The sequence below is a fragment of the Helianthus annuus genome, chromosome 15, assembly GCF_002127325.2.
Source record: "Helianthus annuus cultivar XRQ/B chromosome 15, HanXRQr2.0-SUNRISE, whole genome shotgun sequence".
In the NCBI taxonomy this organism is placed as follows: domain Eukaryota; kingdom Viridiplantae; phylum Streptophyta; class Magnoliopsida; order Asterales; family Asteraceae; genus Helianthus; species Helianthus annuus.
In genome coordinates, this window is record NC_035447.2 from 74,885,407 (window position 1) to 74,899,296 (window position 13,890).

General features: G+C 36.3%; 2 protein-coding genes across 2 annotated transcripts; both read left to right on the plus strand.

Moving 5' to 3' along the window:
- The first annotated feature begins 206 nt into the window (after window positions 1-206).
- Window positions 207-1,328, plus strand: LOC110914003. The gene has a single exon (XM_022158813.1). The coding sequence runs from the start codon at window positions 207-209 to the stop codon at window positions 1,326-1,328; it is 1,122 nt and encodes a 373-aa protein (XP_022014505.1).
- Window positions 1,329-5,514: 4,186 nt separating this feature from the next.
- On the plus strand, window positions 5,515-8,120 carry LOC110912132 (nudix hydrolase 17, mitochondrial). Its single transcript, XM_022156802.2, has 5 exons — window positions 5,515-5,768; window positions 6,595-6,706; window positions 6,798-6,881; window positions 7,032-7,160; window positions 7,614-8,120. Exons 1-5 carry the CDS (start codon window positions 5,683-5,685, stop codon window positions 7,731-7,733), a joined length of 531 nt encoding a protein of 176 aa, XP_022012494.1. The 5' UTR covers window positions 5,515-5,682; the 3' UTR covers window positions 7,734-8,120.
- The last annotated feature ends 5,770 nt before the right edge of the window (window positions 8,121-13,890 follow it).

A 13,890-nucleotide genomic window follows, 5' to 3' on the forward strand; every position in this document is an offset into this window, starting at 1 on the left:
TCGATTAACTAACCTAATATCTATATATGCATGGACATATCACATACAAATATATGTAAACAAACTTTATATTGGTAATGTCTAAATACATTATCATTTTGTTAGTCTTGTTTTATTTTATAGTCAATAATGGTTACTAAATTTTATTTGATTATAATTTGGATAACATACATTAATCTATGCGTATTTCTTTAATATAGTTAATCATGTCGAACCTTGCAAAGCTTGAGTTTATGGCCTTAGACATCACTGGAAAAAATTATTTGTCATGGGCTTTGGATGCTGAAATCCATCTAAATGCCAATAACCTTGGGGACACAATTAAAGAAGGAAATAAAACAAGTACCCAAGATAAAGCAAAGGCGATGATTTTCTTACGCCACCATATTCATGAGTCATTGAAAAATGAATATCTCACTATCAAAGATCCACTCGTCCTATGGACCAATTTAAAAGAAAGATATGACCATCAGAAAACAGTAATATTACCAAGAGCTCGTTATGAATGGATTAATTTAAGGTTGCAAGACTTTAAGTCTATAAGTGAGTATAACTCAGCAATGTTTAGAATCACGTCACAATTGATTCTATGTGGTGAAAATATTACTGATAAGGAGATGTTGGAAAAAACATTCTCCACCTTTCACGCCTCAAACATTGTCTTGCAACAACAATATCGTGAAAGGGGCTTCACCAAATACAGTGACTTAATATCATGTTTGCTTGTGGCTGAGCAAAATAATGAGCTACTAATGAAAAACCATGAAACTCGTCCGGTTGGTACGACCCCGTTCCCAGAAGTGAATGTGGCAACATATAATGACCAAAGTGGAAGTCACGGACGTGGTCGTGGCTATCAACGTGGGCGTGGTCATGGTCGTAGTCGTGGTCGTGGTCATGGACGTGGTCGTGGACGTGCATATGGTCGGGGGAATTATCATAATGTTCAATTCAAAAATAGAAGAACCCACCAGAAGTTGCATGATAATGAAAAGAAATCCACTGATGAAAGAGGTAAAAAGAAAAGTGGAACATCATCTAATGCATGCTATCGATGTGGTGGTAACAACCACTGGGCTGGTACATGTCGTACAGCCAGACACTTAGTAGAGCTTTACCAACAATCTATAAAAGACAAACAAAAAGGAATAGAGACAAATTTCACATATGAAGATGGAAATGTTGATGTCCCAAGTGGTGAAAAGGACCATTCTAATGCAACTAATCTGGATCATGATGATTTCCTTATCGAGCAAGCCAATTTGGATTCTGGTGATATCATGGCTGATACAAACCAGTTGGATGCTTGCAATTTTCCCTATGCATGAATGATTATATTTAAAATTATGTTATTTCCTTGATGTTTTATTAAGACATTTTGTTTGGGATTTTGTTATGCTTTGTTTTTGGGGCATTTTATGAAATTGTTATGTTTGAACCATATTATACTTTTATTTATGAAGCTTTATTTTGTTTTGAAGCATATGGAGTATTCAACTAAACTTCATATTAATGGTGAAGAGGTATGTCTAATAGACAGTGCTACTACACATACAATCCTAAAGAAAAATGATTATTTCTCTAGTTTAACAATGAAAGAGGCAAGCGTTGGTACTATATCTGGTAAAACAAAGTTAATTGAAGGCTTTGGGGAAGCACATGTAGTTCTACAAAGTGGAACTGTGCTCAAAATTAACAATGCCTTATTTTCCCCACTGTCTCAAAGAAATCTGATAAGCTTTAAAGATATTCGTCTAAATGGATATCATCTTGAGACTACATGTGAAGGATATGATGAGTACCTTCAAATCACAAATATTATTTCGGGAAAAAAGCACATATTAGAGAGGTTACTCGCATTTGCCTCTGGTTTGTATTGTACTAAAATTGGTGCAGTTGAATCAAATGCAATCATAAACCAAAAGTTTATGGACCGAGAAAATTTTATCATTTGGCATGACCGGCTAGGCCATCCCGGATCAATAATGATGCGAAAAATTATAGAAAATTCATGTGGTCATTCTTTGAAGAACCAGAAGATTCTTCAATCTAAGGATATTACATGTGTTGCATGCTCACAAGGGAAGTTAATCACTCGCCCATCACCAGTTAAGGTAGGGACATAATCCTTGAGTTTTTTAGAAAGAATACATGGGGATATATGTGGACCTATACACCCTCCCAGTGGACCATTTAGATACTTTATGGTCTTAATTGATGCATCAACTAGATGGTCACATGTGAGTTTACTATCAAGTCGTAATATGGCATTTGCACGACTACTTGCTCAATTAATAAGGTTAAGAGCACATTTTCCTGATTATCCCATAAAGAAAATTCGGTTGGACAATGCTGGGGAATTTACATCCCAAACCTTCAATGATTACTGCATGTCTATTGGCATAAGTGTAGAGCATCCAGTACCTCATGTACATACGCAAAATGGACTTGCTGAATCGCTTATCAAGCGACTTCAAATTATTGCAAGACCAATGATTATGAAATCAAAACTACCAGCATCTACCTGGGGGCATGCAATTTTACATGCAGCAACACTAATTCGCATCAGGCCAACGAGTTATCACACTTCCTCCCCATTAAAGTTGGTTTTTGGTCAGGAACCAGATATTTCACATCTAAGGATTTTTGGTTGTGCCGTATATGTTCCTATCGCTCCACCACAACGAACAAAGATGGGACCTCAAAGGAGGTTAGGAATATATGTTGGGTATGAATCACCATCGATCATTAAGTATTTAGAGCCATCAACAGGTGATTTATTTACAGCTCGATTTGGTGATTGTCATTTTGTTGAAACAACATTCCCAACATTAGGGGGAGATGAAAAGCAGCTGAAAATTAATAATATAATTTGGAATGAATTATCACTATCTCATCTTGATCCTCGAACTAAAGAGTGTGAACAAGAAGTTCAAAGAATAATTCATTTACAAACATTAGCAAATCAAGTACCAGACGCATTTACTGACCCAAAAAGAGTGACTAAGTCACACATACCAGCTGCTAATGCTCCAGTAAAAATAAGTGTCCCAGAAGGACAACCACATGTTGGAAATGAGTCTAATGCACGTCTTAAACGTGGTAGACCAATCGGTTCTAAAGATAAAAATCCTCGAAAGAAAAAAGGAGCAAATAATGATGGTCCAGTCGAGGTAATGATAATGCCAAGAAAAGAGTCTCCAGAAGAGACACTAGACATGATGGTTCCAGAAGAACCTCAGGTACCTGAAAATAAAGAGATCTCAATAAATTATATCATGTCTAGAAAGGTATTGAACCGAAATGAAATCGACGTCGATGACAGTTTTTCATATAACATAGCGCTAGAAGTAATGGAAAATAATGAGGATCAAGAACCAAAATCTGTTGAGGAATGTAAACAAAGAAATGATTGGCCAAATTGGAAAGACGCAATTAAGGCAGAATTAGATTCCCTCAATAAACGAGAAGTTTTTGGACAAGTAGTCCCTATACCTAAAGGTGTAAAGCCTGTCGGATATAAGTGGGTCTTTGTGCGAAAACGCAATGAGAAAAATGAAATCGTACGATACAAGGCACGATTAGTAGCACAAGGATTTTCGCAAAGACCTGGGATTGATTATGAGGAGACATATTCTCCGGTGATGGATGCGACAACTTTTCGTTATCTTGTTAGTCTGGTAATACAAGAAGGGATTGATCTGCGTCTAATGGATGTTGTGACAGCCTACCTCTACGGCTCACTTGATACTGATATTTACATGAAACTCCCTGAAGGATTCAAATTACCAAACTCATGTACATCCAGTTCTCGAGAACATCTTTCTATTAAATTAAACAAATCATTATATGGGCTAAAACAATCTGGGCGTATGTGGTACAATCGCCTTAGTGAGTATTTGTTGAAAGAAGGTTACAAAAATGATTCAATATGCCCGTGTATCTTTATAAAAAGGTCAGAATCTGAATATGTTATAATTGCTGTATACGTTGATGACTTGAATATAATTGGAACTCCAAGGGAGCTCCAAAAGGCGGTTGAATGCTTAAAAAGAGAATTTGAAATGAAAGACCTTGGAAAGACAAAATTTTGTCTCGGGTTACAAATCGAACACCTCAAGAGTGGAATTCTTGTACATCAACAAAACTACATAGAAAAGTTACTTAGAAGGTTTTATATGGAAAAATCACATCCATTGAGTACCCCAATGGTTGTAAGATCTCTTGATGTCGAGAAAGACCCATTCCGACCTCCGAATGATGCAAAGGAAATTCTTGGTCCAGAAGTACCATATTTAAGTGCAATTGGTGCACTAATGTTTCTTGCTAGTCATACACGACCAGATATATCATTTTCTGTAAATTTATTGGCAAGATACAGTTCATGCCCTACGAAGAGGCATTGGAATGGGGTAAAACAAATATTTCGATACCTTCAAGGTACAAAAGATATGGGGTTGTATTTCACTAACCAATCGACAACAGGTTTGGTTGGTTTTGCAGATGCAGGGTATTTGTCTGATCCTCACACTGGAAGATCTCAAACTGGATATTTATTCACAAGTGGAGGCACTGCTATCTCATGGCGTTCTGTAAAGCAAACCATCACAGCCACATCATCTAACCATGCAGAAATATTGGCGATTCATGAAGCTAGTCGAGAATGTGTTTGGTTAAGAAGTATAATACAACACATTCGTGGGTCTTGTGGTATTTCTATGAGAGATGAGGGGCCGACAATTTTGCATGAAGACAACGCAGCGTGCATTGCTCAACTTAAAGAAGGATACATCAAAGGTGACAGAACGAAACACATTTTACCAAAGTTCTTTTTCACACATGATTTGCAAAAGAATGGAGATATTACTGTCCAACAAGTTCGTTCTAGCGATAATTTGGCAGACTTGTTTACTAAATCACTTTCGACCTCTACATTCAAGAAATTGGTACATGGCATCGGGATGCGTCAACTCAAGGAGCTTAAATCATCAGGGGGAGAATAATACGCGCTGCACTCTTTTTCCCTTAGCTATGGTTTTATCCCACTGGGTTTTCCTGGCAAGGTTTTTAACGAGGCAGCATCACCAAGCGTATTATATGAATAATATATAATTTTGTCACGTGGATAGTCAAGGGGGAGTGTTATGAATTATTATATATTTATTGTATGACTATCCATATACTTAACTTCCCATCTTGTAAGCCTATAAAATAGAGGCATATTGTGATCCATTTTAGATATCAATAAGATATATCTATCTCCCCAATCTCTCTTTCTTATGTCTATAGTGTTGATAGGCTAGTTGTTACAAAACAAAAAAGATATTCTATCTTACCAACTTTTTTATAGCCAAGTCTTATAAAATATCCCAACAATAATCACCCTCATCCTTGATCTTTGTGGTTTTTGAATCATTGTCATTTTTGTATTTTAACACGTCAGCATGTGTTATCTTATTGAACTCTTCTTTCAGCCTCTTGAAAGGCTCTTGGTTAGTTATCTTCATCATCTTCCTCCATTATATATACAATCCCCTGCATATCATATCATACCCCCATCACTCAATTCAAATCCCCTGTTTTCATATTGTATCTCAACACACCTCACACAATTGTAATTTAATTTGTTCTCCAATTAATTGGTGTAGTATTTTGTTTTTCAAGTTGGAAACCACAAAACAAATGGAATTAAAGAACATGGTGGCTATGATTGCGCGTAGCGGCCGACAGTTGCAGCGGTATAACAAGGGCCACCGGCAAGTTGTTGGGTCAGTCTCTGTTTCCACTATTTGTTGATTGATTTTGTTTGGGTTATTTCAAATGGGTTTGTGTTGATTTTTCCAAATTTTGTAGGATTTTATGGTTGTTGATAGAAATTGTATATGTTAAAAACAGAGCATTTTAAGGGGTTTGACATGATTAGTGAAGAAATTCATGTTCAAAATCTATTTGTTGATAGGGTTTTGATAACTATATTCATACAATTTTGGGAATCAAATTCTATATTCATACTTAGTGCATTAATGATTATAATTGAGATAGTCGGGTAGACAGTTATTTATTTTAAATTAAGAGTAAAATGCCAAAAGCGTCACGAGTTTAGGCTACTTTTGTTATTTTAGTAAAAAAAAAATGAAACTTTTTGTATTCGAGTCCCTAAGATTTCGTTTTTGTTGCCATATTCATCTAATTAGCAAATTGGGTTAGAGTTTTCTATTAAGTTCTCCTTTTTTTGTCGGTTTCCTCATTTAAATAAATGGTATAATCGTCATTTTATGCCATAATATATTTGAATTAAATGAGGAAAAGGACAAAAAAGGAGAAACGTTAACACAGAATTCTAACCAAAAATTTTTAATTGGATGAAAATGTCAAGAAAAATGAAAACTTAGAGACCCAAATACAAAAAGTTTCATTTTTTAGACTGAAGTAAGAAAAAATAGCCTAAACTCAGGGACCATTTTAGCATTTTGCTCTTAAATTAAACATGTATTGTTTTACATGGTTCTGGTAGTTCTCAATAAAATATTGGTTCTAAAAATAATACCCTTAATTCAATATGTTTAGTGATATGTTGTTTTGAATTTGTGGCAGATGTATCCCTTATAGAATGGTGAAAGGTAACAAAGGGAAGAGTGTAGAAGATGCATTAGAAGTTCTTGTCATTAGTGCACAAAGAAAAGGCAAAGGAATGTTGTTTCCTAAGGTATCTTATTATAATTTCTTGAACTATAAGTTTGACTTATTTTAAAAAAAAAGTAAAGAATGATGATTAATAGATGCTCTAATCTTACTAGGGAGGACGGGAATCCGATGAAACGATGATAGAAGCCGCGCTAAGAGAATCTGTGGAGGAGGCTGGAGTGTTTGGAACCGTTGAGGTTCGATTCTTGGTTCATTATTAATATGATTTCACAATGTAGCATACAAATGTTTACAATTTTCTTGAATTCTTTTGTGATTAGCATAAAGCCCATGTTAATCATATGCAAGAATCGTTCAATTTACATGTTTGTTGTCAATTATTACAGTGTGTATTGGGTAAATGGCACTTTAAGAGCAAAAGAAACGAAACAATGTATGAAGGGTACATGTTTCCTTTACTTGTGGAGGAGCAACTCGACTTATGGCCCGAAAAGAACATTCGGCAAAGATATTGGGTAAGATTTCAAAAGCAATGTTTTAATCTTTGAGTCAATATGCAAGATTTTCACTAGATTTTATGTTCATACATGTTTTTATATCTTTCAAAAGCGAAAAAGTTTCATTCTTGAGCCAATTTGCAAGTTTTTTCACAAAAAAAAAAAAAGAAAAAAAACACGCTCATACATGTTTTGTATCTTTCAAAAGCAAAAAAAGTTCAATTTGTGAGCCAATTTGCAAGTTTTTCTTAAGTAGTCATGTTCATACATGTTTTTAGATCTTTCAAAAGATTCTTTTTAAATCTTTTACCAATTTCACAAGAAATCATGCTCATGCATCTTTTATATCTTTCTAAAGCAAAAAAGTTTCAATCTTTGTCTCTTTGAGCCAATTTGCTAGTTTTTTCACAAAAAAAAAAAAAAAAAAAAAAAAAAAAAAATCTTGCTCATTCATGTTAAATCTTTTATCAGGTGAGTGTACCAAAAGCTAAAGAAGCTTGCCAACAATCTTGGATGAAAGAAGCATTGGACTTGCTAGTAAAACGTCTTGAGTCATCTACGACCAAGATTGACGAGGAATCCATCTTGTAGCTCACTAAAAACTAGCTCATAACATGTAAACAGAGTGCACTTGGATCGCTAGCTTGAGAGCATAAGTCGGCTTTTTAATGCGATCGCGTGCTTATCGAGGATCAAGGCATTAGGAAAGATCAAAGAAACCAAGGTCACATAGGTCACAAGTACAAAGATTGTTTCTTGATCCATCTTTCCGAGTGGATAATCTCTCACCAAGTCAATTCTGATAGATACTTCTTGTTTTTTGGCATAAATTTCCACAAAAATAATAGTTGGTTGGGCCATATTTATTTAGAAAAATGTAGATGTGATATCACTATAGTTTTTCATTTGTTTAGTTTGATTTGTCGTATATAAACTATAGTGCAACAAGTAGTACGAGACGTGGAATTTCTAATCTTATAATCTATAAATTAAAATATCATATTTGAGGTGCCTTACAACTAATATTGATTGGTGGGCTTCACATTAATTATTGCTGTACTAGTATGTGAAACATAAACAAAATGAAGAAGAGCTTTCATGTATAAAATGAAGATTAAAAAATCGAATACTGTTAAATTAAATTATAAAGCAGATAGTAAATGGCGAATCTAGAATTTCTTTTTAGAGGAAAAAAACAGATGTAAAATAAACTTTATTAAAGTTGTAAATAAAAAAGGTTATTGAAATATATATTACAATTGCCATCGATCCTCAATGTGATTTCATCTTCTGAAAACGGTCAATTACAGATTCGTTTGTAACGTTTTCAAGTACTTTTCTATGTAATTTCATCTTCTGTGACACTTTGTAATTGCATATTCATTTGTAACACTTTCAAGTGCTTTTTTTTGTGACACAAATTACACAAGCATTTAGATACGCTGCACCAATTCGATTGCGCAAATTTGTCTTTACAATTTTCGCACAAAAAACATTTCTCAACCGTTAGGCATTGTAAATTAAACACGACACTTAATAATAAATAAAGTGGTCCTAGTTTCAATAGCTTATGCGCCAAAGTCAGATGGCTAATGTTTGTGAACAGTTTGAATCAATAAAAAAAATTGGGGAATTGGCCTGTAATAATCCCAACTAGACGTCATTGGTCATTGTCAGTCCCACCTTTGAATATTCCCCATGCCAGTCACACATTTCACCTATTTTTCCTCCACCGGTCCTCAGTTAAAAAAACACTTAACGGAGTTAAGTTTTTTTTTTAATTACAAACTGACGTATCAGGGCTTTTGATCAGAATGAGGATACGAGTCTATTGATGTAAAACTTACCTCGAAACGGTGCTCCAAACGACTTGATTTTTGTTAATTGGAAGTTTAAACACACGAATTGAAGCACCGTTTTCATCGCTTGGAGCACAATTTCAAGGTAAGTTTTACATCATTCGACTCTTATTCTCGTTTTGATCAAAAGCCCTAAAACGTCAGCTTGTAATTCAGAAAAAAAAACCTTAACTCCGTTAAGCTTTTTTAACTGAGGACCGGTGGAAGAAAAATAAGTGAAAGGTGGGACTAGCATGGGGAATATTCAAAGATGCGACTGGCAATGACCAATGACGTCTAGTTGGGATTATTACAGGCCAATTTCCCAAAAAAAAATTGATAATCTATTAACAAAAATATAAAGTTCATTTAAATATAAGAGTAAAATGCCCAGATAGTCCCTGTGGTTTTGTAAAATAACACCTACAGTCCCCAACTTTTGGAAATTACACCGGTGGTCCATGTGGTTTGACAGTTTGTTACTGGGATAGTCCCTAAAGTGGATGCCCGTTAGTTTTCTCCGTTAAGTCCATCTGAAATTACTTATTTACCCATCCCTTTAAAAATTAAAAAAAAAACAAATATGGAACCAGAGACTTTTTGTTCTTTCTCCATTAATGATAAACCATCTCTCCAATATAAAACCCTAGGGCTCTCGTTCCATCAATTTCATCAAATCTTCACTAATTCAACCGTTGTAAGTCTTCGATCTATATAATCAATCTGCTAGTTTCAAAGTTTTACGCTTAATTATCATCTGAAAGCTAAACCTTGGTAATGAAGATATAGATCTGTACGCCGGTGGTGAACCGTAACCGTACAGGTTCACCGGAGTTGGAGAAGACGATCTGTTTTGAAAAAAGTAGATCTGGACGAGAACGCAGAGGTTGTGGAGGCGAACGACGTCGTTGCCGGAGAGTTATGGAACCTTCCGGACGGAGAGTGTGATCGAAGCACCGGTCCGTTTGTTCTACGTGTTGAAATAACCATTATTGTTGTTGTTTGAGACAACTTGTATGAAAAGATATGCAGAGAGAGAAAGAGGAGAGAGAGGGTAGAGATAGTCAGTGTGGTGCTTGTGGCGGCAGGTGGTGATGATGGTGGCGGCATGTGGTGGGGGGTTTGCCTGAGAGAGAGAGAGAGAGTAGAGATAGTTAGTGTGTGTCTGTTTTAGAGAGGGTGAGTGTGTGTGTGTGTTTATGTAGCTATATATATATGTGTGTGTGAATATTTTTTCTTATATTTTAATAAAAGAAAGTTTGCGTGAGGCGATTGAGGAATTGGTGGTTTGTGGAGGTCCTTTCTTTGGAGACCTCCAGTGGCGACTTGCCTCTTTACCTAATAGGTTTGGGGGTTTGGGGTTGTATTCGGCTGTAGAGGCTTCATCCTATGCTTTTGTAGCCTCGAGGGCCCAATCGTGGGTGCTACAGGACCACATCTTAAGAGACAGTGGCATATGTGGTATGGATTCTGATTATGTTTGTGCTTTGGCTTGTCTTCGTGATACGATTCCAAGCTTTGACTTCAGCGGTTTCACTAATAAGGACACCACCCCCTTAAAGCCCAACATGCATTGGCGAGTGCTCTTTTTAGTAAAATTGTCCACGAAATCGAAGTACAGTTTGACTTGACCGTTAGACAAAAAGCCATTTTTGAGTGTCTCCGAGCACCACATGCACAAAATTTCCTTCTTGCTATACCTATATATGGGTTAGGCCAGCATATGTCGCCGGTGGAGTATCGTACTATCCTTAAGTATCGCCTCATGATTCCTTTATTCCTAGTTGATGAGGTATGCCCTGTTTGTCATAAGGCGTGTTTGGATTCCTTTGGGGAGCATGCAGTTCATTGTAGAGGGCTCCCGGGGTCCAAATACCGACATGATTTGGTTAGGGATGTCCTTTTTGACATATTCGGGTGCGCTGGTATTTCTGCTATGAAAGAGGCACCCGTTAATTTCTTAACAGACCCGTTGGAAGGGAGATCTACCCTTCGACCAGCCGACATTATGGTCTTTGGATGGGTAGGAGGAAAACATGCCTGTGTGGATCTAACAGGGGTTTCCTCGATTGTGGGCTTAGGGGGTAGTGCTTTCACGGTGGGTCAGGCTGCTTCGGGTAAAATGACCAAACATGAGAAAGCGTGCCTTGACAACCAACACGGGTTTATCCCATTTGCTTTTGATACTTTTGGTTTTCTGGCGCCAGAGGTTGTGGACCTACTTAGGTGGTGTTTGGGATTGCTTATTTTCCCTCAACTTTTAACTTATTGACTTTTATAAGTTAATAAGTTGTTAAAATAGTGTTTGACAAAATGAGAAGGACTTTTAAAATGACTTTTAGTTTACTCTTGATAAGGGGCTTTTTGAGAAGTCATGATTTCTCACTTCTCAAACCCCAAAAGTCCTTTTATGAACAAAATCCCCATTGAATCCCCATTTTACATGAATAAGTTAAACCAAACACCTTTTAAAAAAACTACTTATTGACTTATTGGCTCATAAGCTAACCCAAACACTTTTTTAAAAAGTCTTTTTCAAAAAGTCATAAGTTAATAAGTCCTTTTCATCAAAAGTTCTTTTTAACTTAAATAAGCTAACCCAAACACCCCCTTAGTCGAGTTCAAAGGGTCATGCATAGTAATGTTATGACCCCGAGATCTATGGATGTAGTTTTTAAAAGGCTTAGTTTTGCTATTCAAAAAGGGGTAGCGGCGCAGCTTGTTGCCCGTTTACCAACTATCTCGATGTAAATTCATAATTCTTTTTTTATAATACTTTTATATTCCTTATAAAAGAAAGGGTAATTTGTAATTTCAAATGGACTTAACGAAGAAAACTAACCGCCATCCACTCTAGGGACTATCCGAGTAACAAATGTCAAACCACAGGGACCACAAGTGTAATTTCCAAAATTGTGAACTATAGCTGTTATTTTACAAAACCACAAAGACTATGGGGACATTTTACTCTGGATATAAAGTTCAAAATTCAAACCTTTGCATTGTTGAAGACTTTTCCGAATGGATCTCAATTCTAAAAGGGGATCTGAATTCTACAAATAGGATCTCAATTTTCAATACTTATTCAAGCAAGCATTCATACACTACTACAATCATGGAATATAAACAAATATCAAAACTATACAATACTTGAAGCATGTGAATGGAGGCTTTTAGAACCACGTCAAGTCGTCTCGGCAAACGATTTCAATGGGTCCGTATTATGATTAAAAGAGTGGAAATATAACAAGCAATTATTTTTTTCTGGGTATTTTGGTTTCACATTTCACAATATGGACTAATATATAGGTATTTGGGTTGACCTTGTAGCGGCCTATTAAAGGTTTAAAAAAAAGTGAGAGGCCCAATTGTTCTTTTTTAAATTAATTAACACTACAAAATTTTAAATCAACCCTGTAGCTTCTGTTTTCTAGAGGATGGCTGCCTAGAGATGGGCATAATAACCGGTTCCAAACCCAAACCGGTAGAATTGACCCGTACCCGGTTTCAGTTCCAACCCGATGTATAGAAGAACCGGTTTCGGGTTCAAAATACCCGGCGGTTCTTTCCTGGTTCCATATTTCTTGATAATAAACGCGTCGTGCCCGGTTCCTACCCGTACCCGGTTAGTACTCGTACCCGGTTCTTCCAGTACCCGGTTCCACTGTACCCGGTAATAAGTTACCGTTAGAACCGGTTACTAGCCGTTAGAATCGATTCTTGGAGGTTGCAAAAGCATTAAATGTCAAATGTGACCGTTGGAACCGGTTACTATCCGTTAGACCCGGTTACTAGCCGTTGGAACCGGTTATTAAAAATTGTTTTTAATTTTCATTTGTTTAACTCACCAATCCTGATCTTCTTCTTGTATCATTTTCTTCTACTTCTTGACATACTTTTCTACAATGGCTTTAAAGAACTCTAAAACCACAAATTCCTCATCCGTCAATAATGTTCCTCAAGCTCAAACCGCTCCGTATGTTCAAACACTAAGTATTTTTTAAAAGTTTTCAAAACCTCAACAACTTTCATTTCTGGTGTTTATTATCCTACTAGTTCTAAAGTTCTATCCGAATTGTATTTGATAACAACCAATTTTAAAAAGTTTGAAAATTCAAGTCACATGTTGAGGAATATGATGAAACCAATGATTGAAAAATTTAAAAAATATTTTTTTGATTTACCACCCGTTTTTCTATGTGCTGCCGCTTTAAATCCAATTTTAAACGTACCGGGTGTTGAAGCTTTAATTGAAGAAATTTATAACAAGTTGGATATGCATGAGGATGATCCAAAATTGAAAGATAAAACAAAAAAATTATTCAACAAGTATTTGTCCAAGCTTTATGATCATTATTTAAAAAAATATGGGGAAAAACATCATACCAATTTGTTTGAGTCTCGGTCGTCGGCCTCTAACGATGAACCGGTTCCAACAGTAAGTGGCAGCTTTTTGGTTTGAAAAACCCGACAAAACCGGTTCCAAACAGTACCCGGAACCGGGTCCAGAGTACCTGTAACCGGTTACATCGGTTCTAGTTTTATTGACGACTACTCGGGTTCAACCCGGAACCGGTTCTTCAGAGAACCCGGTTCCCCTAACTAGTATCAGTACCCGGGTACGGGTAGGAACCAGTTTCGGGTATTAATAATACCCTATTATGCCCATCTCTATGCCTGCCCACCCCCTTATGCCCAGGGCAGACCCACCCTTTGGCGTGGGTGGGCGACCACACCATTGGAAAAAAAAATTAGTGTTATTTTCTACGAAAAATCCCGACCGCACACCTTGGAAAATTCCGACCGCATCCTTAGAAATTTTTGTCCGCACCCCTTAGAAAAAATGTTAGGAATTTATATAAAAAAAAATTGTGAACACGGATTGAAACCCGACCCAATTATGTAAACAA